General features: G+C 41.8%; 1 protein-coding gene across 2 annotated transcripts; it reads right to left on the bottom strand.

The window, feature by feature from the left end:
- Nucleotides 1-11132: 11132 nt before the first annotated feature.
- On the bottom strand, nt 11133-21566 carry prox2 (prospero homeobox 2). Of its 2 annotated transcripts, none has more exons than XM_030443313.1 (5): nt 21479-21566; nt 18481-20078; nt 16215-16322; nt 14702-14896; nt 11133-12038 (listed from the first exon to the last, which is right to left on the bottom strand). In XM_030443313.1, the coding sequence occupies exons 2-5, from the start codon at nt 20014-20016 to the stop codon at nt 11871-11873; spliced, it is 2007 nt and encodes a 668-aa protein (XP_030299173.1). In that variant the 5' UTR covers nt 20017-20078; nt 21479-21566; the 3' UTR covers nt 11133-11870. The 2 variants fall into 2 exon arrangements, with proteins under 2 accessions (XP_030299173.1, XP_030299174.1); XM_030443314.1 differs by lacking the exon at nt 21479-21566 and adding an exon at nt 21256-21457.
- Between the last annotated feature and the right edge of the window lie 813 nt (nt 21567-22379).

The following is a 22379-nucleotide window of genomic DNA, read 5'->3' as shown; positions in this document are numbered from 1 at the left end:
CTGAGGATGCACATATATCACTTGATACCAACAGCAGTGTACTATTTGCTCACAAACCTTGTCAGAAGCTGGAACCAAAAATTTAAATTCTTAGAAAAAGGGATAAGTAAGTAATTCATTTTGGACCTGATACCATTTTTAAAATTGTTATTATTAAATTAATCTTTACATCATTATAATGTTGATAGGGAAAAGACATTTTATTTGTCTTATGACCTTTAAATGCACTGTGTGCAAGATCTGCCATGAGGGGTCAGAAGAGGCAGAAATGTTCATCGACAAGGTAATTTTTAAGTTTTATTCCTGTTACATTTACTCAGGTTCATTTCATCCCTCCTCACTTGCTTTGGGATAATGTCCGTATACAAATCAACAAAACATTTTACTAATGTCTGCAACCTTTATAGATATTTTTACTGCAGAAATGTTACATAATATGTATTTTAATAGTGAGCAGATTGGATTGTCATTTAAAATCACTCTTTTTAAAGGTGGTATTATATTATCATATTATTATTATATTATTCTTGTAAAGCGTTAAAACATTTTTGCTCTGCATTTGCATCCCTTGATATCAACCCAGTAGTGAAACTGTCCATAGCTTATGACCTTGTCCCTTGAATGTCTTTGTGAACCTCTGCTTCTATACATATGTACTATAAACATTTCCCCCGCTTTGAATATATGCAATAATCCTATCTCCAGCCACATGAATACTGGCCCTCCATATTATTGTAATGCTAACCTCCAGACTGCATGCCTGATAGCCAATACTTTATCACAGCTTTTCCTTTTTTATGGGTCTGGTGTCTCTTTAAAATGATTGCCCCTGTTTTGATCTGATTAATTTTGTGTGAGCGCAAACAATTACTTTTCATCTTTATCTACTCAAGGAATCACCCCTTTTTATGGGTATCATTTATTACAGGTAGACAGCTACTTGTTTATTAGAATTTCAAGCAGCCTATCGCGGCTGAGATCTCCCGCGGTCTATATTTACATTTCAACTTCAGCTAAACAGGCATGACAAACACACATAGCAAAGGGCCAGCCGTGGCCACACTTCATTTTCATATTGCCTCCTCGCAGGCCAGACGGCCTGGACTTAATGCAAAAGTTCCTGACATGGTGGCAGAAGGTGCTGAGCGGGAGGGAGGCGAGAAAAAAGAGAGGTGGGAGAGAAACTGAATGAGCGAGGAAGCAAAGAGGGAGAGCAGGGGAAGGTGGTAGGATGGTGAGAGCAGGTTGACTGAGTATGTATTTGAGCTTTCAGGTGAGTGTCCATCATTCAGGGAGAAGGGATGGGTTCATGGCCTCTGAAATCCATCCATGGCAAGGGGGTCTTCACAGTGAATATAAATATATGTGTGTGTGCCATGGCCAGGGCCACTCTTGACAAGCCAACAGCTGTTAATTATGAATTGGCCTGCAGAGAAGGAGACAGGCTGGTGAATATGCAGAGCTGAAGGAACGCGCGGAGCCCGTGCAACACAAGTGTCAGACCCCTACCGCAGCCGGAGTGGCAGGGGTTGACCTGGGTGTCAATCACTGGCACCAGCCAAGCAACAGGACAGGGATTGCTTGGAACTGACCCAAAAAAGCCGCAGTTTGACTCACATGGAAATAAACTTTTTTATTTAATGGTAGCACTAGAAAGTTAAGTTTCATCTCTTCCTGACGAATCTTCGGATTTCGAAAAAAGGGCATGAGATTTAGGAACCAAAATGGGAACAGATCAATGTCTATACAACCTCCAATGTGCTGAATGACATTTACAAAGGGAGACGTAGTAACCGGCCAATCACAAAGTGTAAACCAGCTGTTACATTGCCCACTGGTTTGTGGACAATAGTTTTGAAGTTTGGTATTTTATGGCCGTCACCATTGTGGTTTTCTGGTGCCAAATGTGACCATATGTGGATGAGAGGGTGCATCTCAGAGCTAATTGATGGTTGCCAAACTTTAAACGGGACCAGTATTTACAAACTTAACATCATGCTGTATTAAAGAAGACTTGAAACTAGGGTTTGAGACCATAAACTCATTAGGAAGCTGTTTACTGAGGTAATAGATCAAATGAGAAGTAGGGTCATTTTCTCATAAGCTTACATACAGTCTGACTTTTTTTTCACAACCAGTTGCATTGCCGCCTGCTGGCCATTAGAAATGATTCAGTCGTATCACTCTTTTCCTTTGGCTGACACTTTTCAGACCCGGAATCTCCGTCTAGATTTTGAACAGTCGATGCTGACTACCTGCAGGGAGATTAATCACGGTCCGAGCACCTCACAAACAGCAGTTTGCATCATGGATCAATGGATCAATAGAGCTTGACAATATCTATCTTTCTACATGGAGTTTGTCTTTGATAATAATCAATAAAGATGATGACGTGATTTTCCTTTACACCCCTTGAAAGAGAGAGGGAGGGAGGGTGGGGGAAGGAGAGACAGAAAAAGATTTCAAACCATAATACTGTACTTCACCTGGGAAGATTATTTTCAAGTCTATGACGTATTCTGCAGATATAGACACTGAAGCTGTGTGGCTGCTCTAACCTGTTTAAATGAACACAAATGAAAAGACTATCTGCAATGCGCATGCGCTGCTCACAGCATATGTGACCCGACCACGCTAGCAGCTCTGTGACGGCTTTTAGGCAGCGTAGTGCTTTGAGCTAAATACTAACACCAGCACGCTAACATGCTCACAATGTTAATACTAACATGCTGCTGTTTGGCAGGTATCATGTTTACAGTGTTCACCATCTTAATTTACCATGCTATGCTCATCTCCCCTACACTGCACGTGTGTGTTTGTGTGTGTGCACCTGTGTGTAATGTGAGTGGAAAAAAGAATTTCCCAATTTGGGATTAAAATAGTATATAAATAATAAAAAATGCTAACGTTTGCTTATTAGTGCTGAAAACAAATAATAGTTGTGCATAATTATATTAGTTTGGCAGCTACTAGGAATACATTTGAGAACACACTGAAAGGTTAAGGAATCAACAAAGTCATTACAAAACATCCTGAGACAGCAGTTGTCAAGACATTTTACTCAAAACTTCATTTCAGTTTGATTCATCCTCTGGGCACCATGAATATCTGCACAATGCTACGGAAAACCATTCAACCAATTTTAACAAATAATTTTTCAGGTATTCAGTCTAAACCAAAGCAGTGCTCTGACTGGCCACTAGACCAAAACAGTGGTCCCTAGGACCATGCTGCTAACATGGCTAAAAATGCATACAACTTAACAAAGACTGATTTAAGCAAGAAGGTCATCAGCTGATATTTAAATGCATCCATAGTGGAGGTTAAGAATAAAAGAGACAAGTAGGAAAGTTTTGGAGCCAAATTGTATAAGAAAAAACCTGGACAAATGCAAAGAGTTTGAGCACTGACCCGCTAATAACCCCAGTTAAAGAGGGGATTATTATATCTTTTATTGTCATCCTTAAAACCCAATTTATCTCCTTCCAGTCACTGTGGAGAGCCCCTGTGTGTACACACTAGCCATTCACAGTGGGACCAGGGTGAACAGGGCCTATGCCTTTAATGACAGGAATATCTCCAGGAATTTTAATTAATTTTCCACTCTTAGCAGCTGAATCTGCGTTAATTTCCCCCTCAAGGACTTTTATAAATTTCATCATTAATAAAATCAGACATTCAATTAGTCCCAAAATCCAGATTGCCAACTGTTTCATAACAGTCCTGGTCTGATTTTCCCTTTTTTATTAGGTTGGGTAAAAAAAAAGTTAAAACTAATTTCATTAATCTAATTGTCATAACTTCGAACCATCTCTTAATTAGTTCAAATTAATATGATTAATCACAATAATGACAAAAACTCATTCAATTACAGGATTTCAATGGCAAGTGGATGTGTTGGGGGTGATAGGGGCATAAAGGATGAGGGCGGGAAGCAGAGCTGGCTGCGAGAGACGGGATTGGTTGTGATTATTCCAATGACTGACAGGTTATCAATCATGCCGCACTTTTAATAAAGGCTGCTGGAACTTCAGTGGAAGGCCTGGCTCAGTTGTCTCCTTCCTTGTTTTATTTCTTCAGAATCCTTTGGAACTCTCCTCACTCCTCCATGAAATATGATCCTTCTTTGAATGACTTCAGCTGCACATTTTAATGAAGAGAGTGGTGTGCATAAAAACAAAAATGGACTCATCCATATGTAAATAAAATGACAGCAGTGCATATGATCATCTCCGCTGCCCCATTATTGCAGAAAATTGCATACGTTTATGCGCTGGAATGATATCACTTTATTTTCATTTGTCTGAGCGTTTTCGCTAAAGCTGCAGATGAGTCTGCCCCCTCTCTGCAGACATATGGATCTGAGCGATAACTGCTGCGTTGCTTTCAATCAGGGCCACCGATCTAACAAAGCAGGGGAGCAGAAGCATGTCACCATTTGTCACATGCCACTGGGGCACAAGCTGAGCAGCAGGCACACCCTCGGGTGTGTTAGGCCAGGAGGGAGAGCTGCAGCTGCCAGTCTCGGGCAGGTTCCTTCTTTTCTTATGCCGTCCCCCTGGGACTAGCCACCCAAATGTCCCCAGCCAGTCATCTGGGACGATTTGACCTGCACTCCACCCATCTGGATTGAGGGCTACAGTGAGAGGGCTGCTTAGCCTCCACCACCCTGAGGACGGAGTCTGATGATTCGGGAGGCCCATCTGGGAAAAGAGATCCGCCCCTGGAGAGTCTAAACCTTGGAGTCCTAAAGACGCCCCTCTCTTGGCTCTCCATACCTGCACTCTACTTCAGACACTGATGCTCTGATCCTCTCACTCCTGAGCAGGGGGAATACACCTGCCACCCCAGGTAAAGTCAGCCAAAGCCTGCTGGAGCGTTAAGCAAAGCATAGCATAGATACATATGTTATGTCTCTGTTACAGTGCTTATCATGCAGCTCAAGGGCTCCCATCCTTTACCCAATGGTTATATCTCACACAGCATTGGATCCGTGTCTGATGCATATCTTCACTGACAGCATAGTTGAAAGCCTGGAGCATGACAGACATGTAAAAGTGTACATTTTACACCCAAGTCCGCTGAGCGTCGCACGCTGCGGCTTTTAAGTTCCTGCACTGCGCCGCGGCATGTGTTTACCAGTGGCATTGTTTGCGGAGGCCGGTGATTAGAGGATACTGGAAGTGATGCAGAACCACACAGTAAGCGGTGCCATACTTCCAGGATGCTGTGACCACATGGGGCAGCATATGGAGCTATTTCCTCTGCTCTCTCCAGGACTTTTTAGACATGTCAGTTGGGCCTAAATCATGCATTTTTCTGCATGAGGGGAGAACTGGAGTATCTGAGCCGAGCTGGCTTCTGTGCCCTGTGGACAGTTGTCCACCAACCCAGTCAATCAATAGTGCCCGTGCACCACTGTGGACAAAACAAGCACACTTACAAACACAAAAGCTCACAAAGACAAAGAGTTTGCCTCGGCCCCATTTAGGAGCCTGTGCTTACTCTGTCCATTATTCAGGCCAACATGCTTTAGACCATTTCCTTATTGTCATCATGTTTTTTAATTAGAGGAGAGTGGGAACTAGTGGATGGGGGACCATACCTCAATAGTTCAGCCTTCTGGAGACTCAGGGACAAAAGGGGCATTTTTCAAGGTCTAAACCCACCCTCCCCTCATATGCGCAACCATCTCTTAGTCCCCAGCCACCCTTGAGAGGGAAGCGCAGCCTTCCATGTGCATAAAGTTGAAATAAACTGCAGTCTGTATTTTCATTGGGGAAAGCGAACCCAATTTACACGCTGCTCCATTGGAGATGAGCACTCTAGCGTACCCTAGCTGGTAATCTTGCCCAGATTCCCCCCTTTGTGTCCTGCATTATTGTTGAAATAAATAACCTTTCACTGCAATCAGTGTGGGGATCTTCACTTAAATTATCGCCCCACAGATAGCTCACTCATGATCTGCTTCTATATCCATTAACTATCCAGGAAAGTGATTTATTGGTGAAGGGTAAGAAAAAAAGGAATGAGGAGGAAGGCAAAGGAGCCGGTTTGGTTAGACAATAGTGCCCTCTACTGTAGAAAAGTGGATTGATTTGACAGAGGAGGAAACTGGCACTGATAACATCTGCAACACTAATGAGCTGATGAAGTTTTGGAAAAGGCTCCTGCACCTCTTCTACACTAAAATCAGCTCGTGTGAGCCTCTAAGGTCGACCATAAACTGAACGAGGGGCCAGTTCAAGCAATAAAAAACAAGTCCAGATCCAGAATACAGCATTAGAAAACCCAAAAAACACACTCAAAACACTATAAAAAAGAAAAAAAAAGCACTGATCTTGAGTACAGTTCAGATAGAAGTATGGGCATGGACATTGTGCCCTCTCTCAGCAGCAATTCAAGCCGCGGCCCCAGTACCTAACCCCCCCTCCATCCCTCCATCCCCTCCTCCGCAGTCCCTCCTTCCCCACACTCCTGTGATGTGTCGTTACACGCTTGGCTGGCTCCTCTTCCATGACAGACTGTTACTTCCTGGAGCGGAAACGCATTTGATTGTTAACATCTGGGCCATTACAATTGCAAACTAGGGCTCTGTACATCAATCAGGATGTGATTTCAAAACAAAGAGACCGTCCTCCAATCAATCTATTGGGAAGCGGGGGCATTACATGCTCCTGTAATCCCGGCTAATTAGCGGGATAATGGGAATGAGATTTATGAATCTGCTGAGGAGAGTGGAGGTGCGAGGGCACACTCAAATTAGCAGGGATGCACGCCAGCCAGGGCTGCAATAAGGAGGATGTGCTGTTGGTTTTTATCAACTTCTTGCTGCCTGGCCACCTTTGGATCGGTGTCACTGTAGAAGGAGCATCACAGGCTGATGAACAGACACTGTGTAAGGAGCTGAACTTTATGTTAAACATCCACCTGTTGTATCTGTTGTGTGGCAAAGGACACCGATATAAAATCTACATTAAGTACCAAGGAAATTAGATTAAAGCTCCCCTCCACACATATATGAAAAATCTCTAACGTGTGTCTGACGTGGTTTGTACAGGGGGAAAACTATAATTGCCACATCGAAATCTGCAAAATGGCACCCATACTTCATTAAAACTATATGACACAAATATTTTTGGGGGGGTTTTAGGTTCCCACATCACACATGTGTAGGCTGAAGAGTGCACCAGGATTGGCTTCAAATCTATTTGTGTCAAGCTCCCTAGGCCCGCCTCTTATCATCAGGTTTCCAGTGAGCACAGAGAAAATGTACACTGTGAGTAATTAATGTAAAAACAGACTTTGCACATACATCGATCTACACAGAGAAGCTCACTCACTCAACTGTAGGATGGGACTTTTAAAAACGTACAGTGAACAAAATGTGTAGATAAAGGAGCCCGTTAAGCACTTGCCTACACTTACATCACATCAGTTTCCCCTAAACTTTGAAGGTACAAAGTTTTAGCAGTCCCTTTACAACAAAAATGACATAAAGGGATGAATAATTAGTACTTCATGAAAATAAAAGTATGCTTATGTTGGAGGATGGAGGATGAAGTGAGGCATCTTAAAGCCTGGGAAAAGAAGCTGCTCTGTAGTCCAGTGAGTTAAGATTATTTCTCCACTCTTAAAAAAGGCAAAAGGGACAAAATAATGTGAATAAATGCACTGAGATGCAATGCACTGCTTTCATCTGAATATCTCTCCGGTATTTTCAACAAAATAACAGAATCAACGCAATCTTCCCTTTCCCCCAAAATTATTTGTACATCCAGTGGCTGAGGGCGAGTGTATGTACAACACTGACTGTGTGGCAGTGTGAGTGAGGCGGTGTATCCCTGGAGGTGGCTGCCTCTGTGCCACCCTGAAGCCTCTTCCTCCCAAGCGGCCCCAGGCCTGACCTTGCCCGCTGGCGGGGGACATCTCCCATTAAAGCAGCGCATTGTGATAAGGCCATTTCTTTTCCTTCAGCATCCCTTTAATGTCATCCCTGAAATATGAAGTCATTAAGCGATATTAAAACAGTGCTGACAAACTAATTAACAGAAGACATTATACGGGATGGGCTCGATTAATCCGCTTTAATTGCTCTTTTAAATGGGGGCTCCAATTAAAATTAATAAAGATTTACTGGTGATCACACCAAACTACACCAAGAAGTGGTTGTCTGAAGGGCAGCCTAAAGTCAGCGGCCTCCGTTCTCAAGTTGCACTCCCTTTTGCTCCCTGCGCCCTCCCAGTGCGAGCCTGCCAAAAAGCCTGTATCTATGAGCTGGAGATTAAACACAGGGACGGTCCCAATGCCCCCGGTCCCCCAGGATCAAACATCCCTGAGCTAGAGACAAAAGGGCCTCCAGCTCAGGGAGGTTTGATCCTGTCTTTGTCTCTCCAGGACCCTGCAGAGGAGACACGGGCTCATATTCCCATTAATGTTATTAAAACCACACACATGCACTGACTGTGCACAATCAGCCATTCTTTTCTAACTCACAAATATATAAAATAGTGTGTTGACAATTATTAAAAAAGATTTCATGGTGTCCACATCCCTGAAGTCCTGAAGACTGAACTGCAGTTCAGCTTCCATGCAGTGGCAAGTGCACCCCTCTGTGGAGGGTTGAGTACATGACAGACTCGTTTATTTGAAGGAAGTATCCCCTCTACATATGTATTAAGGCATAGAATCTTTAAAAAATATACATGTCTGACGTGGTTTGTTGAGAAAACTATGGTAGCGACATTAAAATCATTAAAATGGCACCAGTTCCTTCCAAACTTTAAAAATGCAGAATGTATGAACATCCAAATATTTTTCATTTCACTAGTTTAACCATTCAGTTGTGCACTGAAAGCTTCCTCATCGCACTTGTGTATGCTGAATATTTAACAAGGGGTTCCTAACTTGGCTTTCAAACTATTTGTGATTTCACAAATCATGTTCATAAGCCCGCCTCTTAAAATAACATTTTCCGTGAGCACGGAAAAAATTAACACTCCTAGCAGTGAATGTGAAATCATCCTTCTAGTGTGGAACTCTGCACACACAGTGATCTACAAGTGAAGCTCAAACATTCAACTGTAGGAAGAAGGAAAAAAACATACTTTTGACTGGAGGGGGACTGTAATGATTTATAGTGTAGATTAACTTGTGGTAGAAGGCTATTGTTTGCCTCAAATCTTTAAAAAAAAAAACTAAAAACAGGAAAGACTATGACACTTGCACTGTCAGAGATGAATGAATTGGCTCTGAGGCGAGCTGAGCTGTGTGTATTACAGCAGAGATTCACTAGATGATGCTGTTACCCTTTTTTGATCATCCATCTCCAAGAACTGAGCCACTGGCTCTGATTTAGATTCTCTTCATTTTGCCTCTTTCAGTGTGAGACTGAGAAAAGTACAGCTCCATCGAAAGCTGCACTTTGTATAAATGTGACTGTCTGTGGGGTTAAACACAAAACATCTGCTCAGACAGTGTTTTTGTTTAAATTTGATCACGTCCTGTTGCTTTTTGCTTTTCATTTCACCTTCATTACAACGCATGCTCCTTTTTTTATCAGGGACTCTAATACAGAACGTAATTTCATCTGGCACTGTTTAAGTTGAGGCCCTGTCAGCCAGAGGCAGTTAAACAACTGAAGGTATTTTCTTTGTTTTCTTTCATTATATCAGAGGTGACCAAGTCCTGTTCAGAAAAATGTTACACAACAAATTAATTTGAGCGAGGCACTTTGGTCCGACCAGAGGCATTTTAATTGAGTTGAGAATGTAAATCAATTTACTGAAGAAGACAGATCTAATTGAAAAGAAATGTCTATTAAAAGATTAGTGAGGTTTATTGTCTCCAGTCTTTGTCATCGACCAATCCAACTAATGTTTTAATTTCCTTAATGTTATCATTTCTGATGTAATTGGTGCTTGGGCACCTAACAGGTTTTCCAATTAAATGTTTTGGTTTTCAGCAGTGAGAATGTAATTTCCCACAGCGACAGGACACCTTTTACAGAGCTGCATCACGCTGTGTTGCATGCTGCATAAATATCTTTATTCTTTTATTTCAAAGGCACCATGTTGCCTTATTGTTCAAGTTTAAGGAGACAAAATGACATGTAATCATACAACAGTTTGTATGTGCTGTCATTCAGAGTGAAATACATGATTGGAATCTGATTCTTTGGGTTTAGTTCACTGCTGTGATTTTATGTTAAGCCCAAGGCATCAAAAGTAGCTCATCTGTGATTTTTGTGACATCACCAAACTTGTGTGTGAGTGTGTGAGTGTGTGCGTGCGTGCGTGTGTGTGTGCATGCATGTGCGATCAGTGTGCTTTGAGCGGGTGCCTGGAAGAAAGCGTCAACGGGTTTGTGGAATTTTGCTTTGGTGGCACAACTGTGATATGAGGTCACCTCGGGCATTAGTCATTAGGAGGGAATGCATTGTGGCTGTTTTTAAGACATGGCAGTTGTCTGCATCCGCAGCGGTCACACAATGAATGCAGGCCTTAGAAAGTTGACTTGAATTGGCTTCGGTGAACAATGTGAACAGCATAGTTTGGGGGACATTTAACAGCTGGCTGCTGGACGTGGATTAGAGGCACCTTAGGGGCTCGGCAGTGACACGCAGTATTTTCATAGAGGGAGTTGGACATTTGCGGCCAAAAACAAAGCGTTCACCTGGTGTGTCTTGTTTCTTTAAAGTGCTGTATGTTGAAGGTGCACAGTTTTTTTAGGAGGGGAGACACTTTAATCAGAAGAGAAAGATCTTCACTGACTGATTTTTTTATGCCCAAACAAACTAAATAAACAAACTCTCTTCATTTTTATGACTGTATAAAACGAATAAACAAACTGACCTTAAAGGACAACACAACACTGTTTTACCTTGTTTATATGTGGCGGACCCTGCCACCTTTCTAGCTTCAAACAGTGTTCCCGGGACTTATTTTCCGATATGAACAGCTTGTTATTACAGTTAAATATTTTGGAATTTGTATTACTATGTCAGTAATATTGTAAACATAACAATTCTGAGTTTGAATTTCATCCCCAAAACTAAATACAGTAGAGCCCCTTTAATGTCATGCCAAAGAAAACTATAACACACAAGTTTTATATTATAACTTAGTGCATCTTTAATTTCAATAATCATCCAGTACAATGTCTGTGAGGGAAATTATCAGAAAATGATTGTACTTTACATGACCTTTATACATGATAATAAAACCCATGGCAGTCACTAGCATTATTTTCACGTGCACATTCTGTGAAGCTAATAGTTTACAACATAATTAAAGAATATTATGTGACATACAACAGTGGCGCATGTACATTTACACGACACACAAGGCTATGGAACGAATAAGGAAATTAAAGCAAGGTAATACTGACAGCAACTGCCAAAAATCTCTTCCAGTTCAACTTCATCAGGCTACACTATCATTTTTATATTATCGAAAAAAAGCATGAATACACTGTAAACATTTTTTACACACCTACAAACTCTGAATGTGTTGAGGCAGATTATATAAGTAATAACACTAATAAACAGAATAAACCACAAGAGCTTTCATTTTAATCTGCTTTTTGATAAAAGTAGCACATACAGCATTTTAGACTATAGATAAAATGGTGTGTGTGTGTGTGTGTGTGCACGCGCATGTGTGTGTGTGTGTGTGTGTGTGTGTGTGTGTGTGTGCGTGCGTGTGTGTGCATGTGCATGTGTGTGCATGCATGTCTTTACAGATCTACAAAATGATTTATTATCCAACATCTACATTTCACCTCACTAAGATGCACTACAAGAAAAGATGAAATAATACTGTCAAGTGACTAACTTCAATGCCTTCACTGTCATAACTCTCCGCCCCGGCCTATAAATAGGAAGACGTCTTGAACTCATCGGGAACGTCGCTGTCCAGTTTACAGATCACCTTGTATATGGCCTTCTTCCAGGAGGCGTCTGAATCTTTGGCCGCAGAGATGGCATTGTAAAACTCATGCAAGGTGATTTCAGCGACCTCAAGGAATCTGTCCGGAACCTGTAAAGAAAGAGGGGGAAAAGCAGAAAGGTTGAAGTCAATCTGGTTAAATCCTTATTCTCATATTGACATATTAACGCGTGTCATGTAAAGCCGTGCTACAATCCGTCTTCAGTTTTCTCAAAGTCGAAAAACATATGAAAAGAAGACCTGTAGCGCAATTCTTCAAACACTCAAACTGATGAAAGGGAGCTGGTCTCTTTGTTCTCTGCACACATAGAATGAATGCAATGCTGCAGTCATTAACTTTCATTATAGAGGCCTCTTTGATTAGCTAGTCTTGTTTTTTGTGAACCCAAACTAACCACCGGTGAGCTTTCTTCCCAGGGATGCTACCCAACAAACCATGATTACGGATCAAACCAAGAATATGACCAGGAGCTGAAGATTAAAACTAAATGATATAAGACTTGAGATGGTTGGATTCAGTTGTAAATGGTTGAATAAACTTGTGTAAGAAAGATTATCATAGCAAAATGTTAATGGAGACATTATTTTTTACTTTCCTTCAGTGTGTTATATAAGTTCTTGTACATGTAAAAGATCTTTAAAGGTTAAAAAGCCCAACGTCCGAGCCAACTAAAGCTGGTTTCTCCCACAGAAAACACTGCTCCTGAAATGCCTCGTCAGTAGTCTCCCTTGTAATTCAGTGATGTGTGACATCACACTACATCCACACGTCAAACATTTGCATAATTTATACCTAGTGGCCAGTTCGTCATGTAAGAATTAATAAAGGAACAGCTGCTTTGTTGTTGTTAGCGCTGCTGGCTCGGGTGCATGCGAGCTGACCAATCAGAGGAGATTGAGTATTGAGGAGGGCGGGCCTTTAAGAGCTGGAGCTAAAGAACAGCGTTTCAGACAGAGGAGGAATACAGATCTGCTGCACTTGACAGTATGAGAAAAGTGTTTTTTGAGCACTAAATCATGTAAAACTATTTTAGTGGAAACTCAAAATAAGACGGTGAACATGAAAATGAGCATAATATCTCTGCTTATTTTTCTCTCAAAATATTATTTTAGCTAGTTATTTAGTAATGTTATCAATTTCATATAAAACAATACATATATTATCAAAAGAAAGTTAAAGTTCATTTTTTTTACATCGTGTAAAACAAAATAAATACGTTTCATTAATAAAAAATGCAGCTTTCATCCCAAGTACAGTGTAAATACCATCCTTTGATTCTGGTATCATTTTAATTTCAAAACACAAATTAATTGTGTTATATTTATACGTTGAAACTGCTTTTTTATCTGTGTCTGCTGCATCTGTGTGTCTCCTTCCAAATGACTGACAGAGTGCCCCCCCACCCCTTATAGTGTGTGACCCCTTAAATTAGGACCCATGACAAACATGAGCTCTATCTAATAAAACTTAATTTGTGGAATCGTATTGAATAATTGGAATGGTAGAATAAGGCCCGTGTGATTAAACTGGAAGAGTCGATAGGATTAAGGTTAAAAATGGAGTAAGAGTCTGGGAGTGACCCGCAGCTACAGCAGGATCCATAAAAAAAAGTCTAGAAGCAAGGGGTGCTGGGAGAAAACCGCCCTGCAGCCCTTGTTTCCCATCCACTGACTGGTTAGCACAACAGTTGTTGGCATAAGTTATTTTTCTTTCCCCTCATCTCCTGACACAAAAGCATCCCTGGGAAAGGAATGTCTTGGTCCCAAGGTAAAGAAAACGGTCCCGTCCCTTTCCCACCGAACGGCCTTCTCCCTCGGAATCCACAGCGTCTTTCTCAGCATTCCGCATCAGTAGCAATCTCGGCCTCGCTCAGGCGTGCTGGTCCTCTAATCCTGAGTTGTTTTAGTGGGATTTTGCGGCTTCCTCTTCCCACAGTTTGATAAAGCATCACTCTGGAGTTTAGATAATGGCTGTAAAGGCTGGCCAGCCACAGGTGCGGTGTGACACAACAGGTCAGCACATGGACATACATGATCGCTGACAGGAGGACATGCTTCAGCAGGTTACTAACTGCTGTGACGAATGCATCGACTTCAGTGCTTTAAAGGAGTATGCTTACTCACTATCCGGTGGAGAGTTAGACGAGAAGATTGATACCACTCTCACAACTGTACGTTAAATAGCCTATGAAGCTACAGCTAAGATTATTTAACGTTCAGATAGTTAAGTGGTAGCTGTCTTCTTGTCTATCTTGCCATCAGAAAGCAAAATGTCAGACTACTCCTTTAAAGCACTGGAGCTGACACATTAGTAGTCAGGGCAGTTACAAACCTGCTGTCAGCATGAAGCTTTGTGCTAAGCTAACAGGCTGCTGGCTGTAGCTTCCTATTTATCACACAAACCCACTCTCTCTTTCCCTTAAGTTCCTATTTAGTTTTCTTTTTTCCCACAATATTAAATGTTTTGTTTCAAGATTGAGCCTAACAATATCACCAATTTATGTAGAGAGAAAATAAAAAGTAAATATTTATTAGTATTTCAGATGTTCCACCTTTTGGAGCAGGGATGAAGAAAAGAACTAAAAATCTCTCTTTCCTCTTGAACAAAAATGACTAATGTGTCCCACGCCGTATGGACATCACGAGACCCGTTCGACTTCTGACAAAACCTCATAAGCCAAAAGAAATCAACTAGAATGATCTCGATGCAAGCCGCAACACAAAAGAATGAATGACTAACGGATGACACTTACGTGGAAGTCGTTGGCTTTGTTGTAGTGCATGTTCAGTGCCCGGAACAGCTCTGAGTCCCTGCTAACTGTAATGTCTTTGACGTCGCTGATGCCGTCAACGATGGACTGGCGGGCGAACTTCTCCATCTGGATGTAGTAGAACTCCCTGAAGTTACTGAACCACTTGATCAGCTGGGAGGTGATGCAGCGGTTAAACTGGAAATGGAGAGGAAACATCCCTTAATACCGTTCACAAGTTTATTGCAGGGGATTAAAGGGACACTCCCGCGACTGCCTGTGATGACAGCAAATGAAAGCAGAGTTCATCCTTTTCAGGATGAACGGAATATGTAATTTCAGAATTTAATTTCAGACTTCAATTAAAGCATAAAGACATTTAAGAAAATTAACCTTCATGCTTTTCAATTAAAAACCAAACCCTTTTCATAATCGACTCAAAACCTGCATTTGGTACCTGTAGGGTGAAAATGCCACCAAATGGTCTGTCACTCTACGAGACATTAATTGCTCTGATCCTTTCCCACCAATGTCCGGGGTGAAAAAACATCTGTCAGGCCTCTGTATTTCTAAACTCAGTCTTGACATTAGTCTTGTTATTCTATCTCCTCATCCAGAAAGACAGAAAAAAATGCCTAAGGGCTGGGCAGGCATCAAAGACGCTTCTTCTCTCTGGTGTGGTGGGTGAGAAAGCGGCAGCGTAAGGACAGAAGGAAGCTTCCCTCTCATTGACTCGGGCTGATAGGATGGAATCAGACACTGGGATTAGGTGCTCTTTTGTTCAGTGCCACTTCCCACCACCGGATTGTAAGCAAGGAGGAGACGTTCGCAGGGCTGCAGCAACAGCATCCTCCCCCCTGACCCCGGGGGTCAGAGCAGATTGAGGGGCAGGGGCCCGCACTGGCTCGGAGATCCATGGGACGTAGTGGAAGGAGAGGGAATGGTAGAGAAGCTCAAGGGGAGAAAAACAGGAGGTTTGAGTGTGAGCTTGTGCTATAATTAGGAAAATTATACTCATAATATAATACATAAGGAAGCTACGGTAAACAGGATGAATGAGAAGAGATAACATGAGATGAGGAGACAAGAGAGAAGATAAAAAAAGAGGGCACAGAAGAGGAGGCATGACGTGAGACCAAGGCCAAAACACACAGGATGTTGTGTTTAGGGCCAGCTCACCGCCGCCTGGTTGCAGCCGCGCAAGTCTCTAATACCAACTCTCTGTTGACACTCAATAGTAATGCCTTCCCTACAGAGTCCTTTGTCACTCCATTTGCTGACTGGAGTGGCTTTTTTTAAAGAGAGAATGCCCCTGTATCTCCCTCTGCCCCCAGGACATACTAGCAGCTCAGTGGCTTTGTTATTTAAACCCTCTGCGTTTTTGTTTTCTCTCCTCCGACACACTGCTGAATTTTTTTTCAGTCCCAAACACACGCCGACAAGTCGATAAATGCAGGACAAACAATCCTAAAAAGCAACATTTGTTTTGTACGTTAAAAAAAAAAAAAGCACGCACCTTGACATCAGGGAAGAAGGTTTTCAGCACGTTGGAGCTGGGGTAGCGGGTGTAGAAGAACATCAGCTTTGCTTTCTTCAGATGGCTCGGGGTGAGGCCCTCCTGGATGTTCACGTTTACGTTAAGGCAGAAACGCTGACAATTAAACGCAACACACATCATACAGCTGTGTGCAAAGTGATAGCAGACCAGAGTATTGTGTTGCCTCAATCTTCGGCTAAATTGAATTTCCCTAAAGAACAGCTCGGCATTAACCAGTGAGTCAATAATGACCCTAACATGTGCTTATTGGCAAAACAGAATTACGAATTAGATTAGGGATTTTTAATTAGAGAGCGGGGCACTTCATGCCTGGCAGTTAAGACAGCTTGTTTGGAAATGTTTTGAAAAAGGAGCTGACTTGATTTAAAGACGACATATGTTGCCGAATTATTATTTTCCTCTAGCAAAAATGGGAAATTTGGTCAAAATGTCACAGAAAAAAGTACAAAATTATAGATAATATATATATATTTAAGATAATCTAAAGGTGTAAAATATGTTCCACATATATCACAACATATATTTCTCCTATTGCACATGTGAATAAATTCAATACCTTCTCAAGTTTTCCCCCTATGGCAATGAAGACGCTCAGGAGCGCTTCCTCTGTAGTCCACCACCACCACGCCTTAGGTCATAATATTTCCTTATCTGGTCACCACACCATACATTTTATTAGGGAACCCTACCTTTGAAATAAGGAAGTTGGGATGAAAGATTTATGTGGTATTGTTCAAAGAGAAGCAGAGCTCTTTGCACTGTAAAGATAAAGCGAATCCTGAGAGGCACCACATGATATTTCTCTGTAATGCCTCGCCACGAGAGAATCAACAAAATTGAATGTTTCTGTGACTCGTTTAGGATTTTATTCCTGGATTATTTACATCACAATGAGCAATAGTGAAGAAAATAATTGACGTTGATTAAATTAGGCATCAAATAATAAAGAAATGCAGATATTACTCAAATCATATTCCACATAATTAAAAAAAAAAAAAAAAAATGTTACTCTAAGGTCCAAACAATGGCCACGTTTTTTCCCTGAATGGAAAACTTGAAGGTGCACTACGTATTTTTGGAGAAGAAATTTTTATCATAAGAGAAAGATCTTCACAGACTGATTTTTTATGCCTATACAAACAAAATAAACCTGCTGTCTTCGTTTTCATGCCTATATAAACCGAAAAACAAACAGTTTCATACTGTCTTACTTTGTTTATATGTGGCGGACCCTGCCACCTTTCTAGCTTCAAACAGTGTTCTGGGGCCTTATTTTCCTCTGGGAACAGCTTGTTTATTCAGTAAAGGGAAAAATAAATATTTTTGAGTTTGTATCATTACCTCATTAATGTTGTAAATAATAAAATTCTAGGGTTTGAATTTTACCCCTGCTCCTTTAAGAGTCCCTATGAGCCCAGAAATACTGTTATCTTGCACTCTATTTCATTCATGTACGTATTGAAAAAGGTATCCAACAACAAATGCTCAAGACAAGAGCTCAAGTGTTGTGGTTGGCAGGCACTTTTGATTTCCAGCAGCACTCAGATGTGACCTTTTAGATGCACCCCTATCACTCTGATGATGGAGAAATAGATCCTGCACCTTTTCAAGTCTGAAAAAACGACGCTTCCTGAAACAGAAACCGATGCTTTCTCTGCCTTTGAAAAATTGGCTTTTGTTCCTGGCAATTCTTATCAAAGCCTTGTATTCCTTTTTATTTGTCTTTTTCTAAACTTAAAGTCATTACTCGGCTCAGATTAAAGAAGACGCTGTAATTTTCCATGGGGTTAGCGAGATCAAAGACAAAATTCTCCTTGAAGTTTGTTACTGGAACTGCCCATGCTGCAATGAAGCTCAACCAGCCATTGTTCACATGGAGGAGTTGAAATATAGAGAATTTGTATAAAATAAAAGGATGAATACAGTATATATAAGCCATCATAAAACAAACCCTACTTTAATGGAGATAGTAGGGAATAGTACGATGTGATAGCAAGGTTTTTCAATTTGCGCAGGTATATATTTTTGAGTATTAAGTAAATGCATTCATAACAAAATGTAGTCGGTTTTTTTTTACTTTCAACCTACATATGTAAAAAAAAAAAAAAAACTCTATTTCATTATCAAACAATATTTTGTTTTTTCCTGCTTTAAGAGGATGTAAAAATAAATAAAAACATTTAAAAAGCATAGCTAATATTTCTGTTTTTGAAGTAAAGGATATGTTGAGGGACATGTAGGGGTTTCGCTCAGCCATGCTCTGCAGCTCACCACACTCGATCTTGACGTGGGGGAGACACAGATTGTCGACTGTCACTGCCCCCAAGGCGGAGGGACGACCGTGGTGGCCGAGGTGGCTGGATGTCACCTTGGACCTCATGGCGATGGCGTCCCAGGGCAGGTCTACTGAGTCTGGGGAGGTGCGGTCCATTGATGGGGGCATGCAGGGGAGGCCCCCGAAGTTGGAATGGGGCCCGTACTTAAGGAGATGCTCTAGGATCTGGGTGTCATGCAGAGGGGTGCTGTAGCTGAACTGAAATGGGGCCTGGTGCACGGGATAGGGCCTCTTCACTGTTGGGGTGACGGAGCTCAGAGGGGTCACTGCCGGCTTGCGGACCACGAGTGACAGCGCCTCTGTCTGGTCCTGTGGGCTTTTGGCCTCGGAGCTTTCATAGTACTCCAGAGAGCGGGGTTTCACTGAGGCCTCCTCAGCCTGGGGCTGTTCCTGGGTGGAGCCGGCCTGCTGGCTCTTCCTGTCAACACCCATGTTGATCTGTATCTCTGGCGATGAGCACATGCGCTGCTGAGGGGACAGTTCCAGCCCTGTGGCGGACACCTTCTTGAACACCCTGTCCACACAGTCATTCACAGCCCTGGAGAGCTCCTGCTTCAAGGTTTCTTGAAGGTTCTGACTCTCTCTTTGGTGCACCAGATAACCAACCACTTTCATTCGGTCCTTACACTCTGCTGTCACTCGGCTGTTCTTCCTTTCAAAGTCGTCATCAGTGCTGTTGTAGTGTGACGCTATGCTGGTGTCATGATCAACTTTTGTCTCGTCCCTGTCGTGTTCCGGGTCTTCCTGGTTGTAAACTTGAAGGAACTTTTCCTGGAGCTGACGCAGGAGCCTCTGCATGCTGTGGAGCTGCTCTTTCAGCTTGTGACACTCCTCATCCTTGGTGTTGCAGTTGTCGCTGTTGCTGCTGCCAGGTCTTCTGCTCGCTGGTCCTCCAACACTGTGTTCCTGATGCTGAGGCAGCCTCTGCTTACGTTTGTTCTCCCTGTATGCTTCTCGGGCCTCTCTGGTGTCTCTGGCGTCCGTGTCGGACCGCTCACTGTCTCCGTGCTGCCTGCTGTTGGGAGAGCCCGCCATGACCCTGATAATGTTCTCAACTCTGGCCCTCTTAGCCTGCAGGTGGTCAGTCATGGAATACTCCCCCTCCGGGCTGCCTCCTGTGGAAACGTGAGCACTGGGAGAGGCAGCCTCCACCGTGCTGTCCTTTGACGAGACGCTGCTCTGGTCCTCCTGGCCGGAGTCAGCGGCAGTGGAGCTGGAAAGGTAGAAATGGCTTTCTTCGAGTGCCCTCTTGTTGTGGATTGTCTTGCGGAGGAGCTGAGAGATGATGGATCCATTGGAGTACGAGGCCAGAGGCTCGTCGTACATGTTTCGGCGGAAGCAAGGCAGCATGACATCAGGTTTGTCGTCCTCGAGGCAGCCTTCACTGGAGCTGTGCATGCTCTGGTCTGGATGACTGAGGTTCATCCTCACTGAGAGAACTGGTGAGGGCTTCACACGTTGCAGAATTAGACTATTGTGAAATTATTCTGAAACAATAGAAAAATGGAAAACAGGTAAGATAATATATAATGAAAAACACATCTAATACATATTTAGAGCCACTTATTGCTTTTAAATGCTTTTGTTTCTTTGCCTGTTGATTTAAACAGTCATGACAACAGCATGTTATGTCTCTTTATGCTTTTTTGAGTAGATAGCAAATATAAACTGTATCAATTTGTAATGGAAAAATAATCAGATCAATATAACAGACACGATTGCTTCTTTCTTTTTGTTTATAAAATTCAAAATGACACTTTACATTTTCAAATTACTATAATAGAAAATCAAAGAACCCTGCAGTATTTGAAGGTCCTCTGTCAAGTGAAAAAAAGATCCTTCATCTTTAAGCAATAAACGGGGGCGCAGTCTACAGTATCATTTCATCTCAGGATTGTAATAATGGTTAACACAAAGGAGAAAAAGAACAATTGCGATACATCCATGAAAGATGAATTTCAGCTTATGAAAGCCACAGAGCGTGCACGCACAAGAAACGGCTCTGTGAATACATTATTTACAAGAGAAAATATCATGAAAACCTCTTTATTTTTTATGATTTTTTGTCTCAAGAAATGATCAAGAGACAATCTCCACTGCTTAAAATAAAAAAGCTCAATAGCCTCGTTCTGCCTTATTCCCTTTAAGTGCATTTTCAAATATTTTCTGTGCTGTAACGCTCAGATGATGGGCTGCAAGTGCATGAAGGGTGGACTTGAAAAGAAACAGACAATAATTCTATATCAGGCAGTTCCACTTACGTATCTTTTGCTGACTTTTACTATCAATAAACACTCAATCGAAAAGACCAAACTGCTTTAGGCGAATATAGAGGTAACACTTGTGACATAAAGCAAAGTCATTTGAATGTTTCCATTCACTCTTTACAGTTAGTAAATTTCCTGCAATATAACAAACCCTGGACCTGTTATAAATTGTGAATAAATTGTTATTTTATCTACCCCTTGAAGGGGAGCATGCAATCTACAGCTGAAATGATCTATTCTGAAACTATTTATTTATGAAAACAGAACGAAAGTGAAGTTTGAATCCAAAAGAATAGGCTACACATGACAACAACAAGCAAACCGAATAGAGTTGAAACATTCACTTAACAGTCAATAAACACTGAGCAAAAAACTCAACAACAAAAAAAAAACTCACCAAGCATGTGATAAGAGTTTGCAGCTGAACCTTAAAAAGCCTGCGTGAGAGTGTCATAAAAAAAGAAAAAGAAAAACTACCCAGGAGTTTCAAAGCCCTCTCGTGACAACCCACTAACAGTGAAGTGATGAGGTTTGAGAAGTTGCAGGCGTGCACTTTGCCACACTCCGACGGGGCTGCAGTGTAACCGCGGCGGCGCACAGACACAGTGACGGGACCTTACCTGTTGCGCTGGGACGCGGAGCCGAGCTGCTGGCCTGCGCGCTCAGACTTGTGTGAGTCGGACAGCGGCTGTGCACGAGAGGGAGTGGATGGATGGATGCATCAAAGGGAGCCGGGGCGTGGCCATGTGAGAAAAGGCTGTGAGGTGGTTTTGCACATCACCCACATAATGTCAAGAGGAGGAAAGTATGTGTGAGGTGTCGGAGTGACAGTCTTCTCACTGAGGTTGGAACTGAGCCCCGATGAAAATGTGGTCTGACGGCTGTTTGGAAATATGCACTAATAATCTTGTCCTAATTATTATTTAAAACTTGTAAACAAGATCTCAGCGCAGAGGCTACACAATAGGATGGAGGCCCACATTATATTGATAGACTGATTGATACATCAATTGCTGTCTCCAAAAGGCAATTTGTGGCCCAGCAGTGAAACACACACAGGATAAAACACGAAGAACACATAAACACAGAGAGCTGAGTTGAAAAAGTTAAATTACGAACAAAAAAGTGATTATCCTCTGAAGGAAACAGACCACTATTAAAACAAACATGAGCCTTGTCAATTGAAAAAGTTAGTTCAGGCCTATAATTTTGCTATTCTGTTCTCTTCTGTGTCTCAACATTGGTGCCTGAAGACTTTACCTTTTTGCATTTTATCTAATCTCATCTTTATTCTGGGGCTGGCTGATATGACTTTAAGATATTATCGCAATATATATATATATATATATATATATATATATATATATATATATATATATATATATATATATATATATACACACACACAATTTATATCACAATAATATGAATTCTCCTCAAAAGGCCATGGGATCCAAGAGGCTCAATATCGATATTGCGACAGCATTTTAAGGATAACTATTGGTGGTTTCAAAAAAATAT

This window comes from Sparus aurata, chromosome 16, assembly GCF_900880675.1.
Source record: "Sparus aurata chromosome 16, fSpaAur1.1, whole genome shotgun sequence".
NCBI lineage: Eukaryota > Metazoa > Chordata > Actinopteri > Spariformes > Sparidae > Sparus > Sparus aurata.
This window is presented reverse-complemented; position numbering and strand designations above follow the sequence as displayed.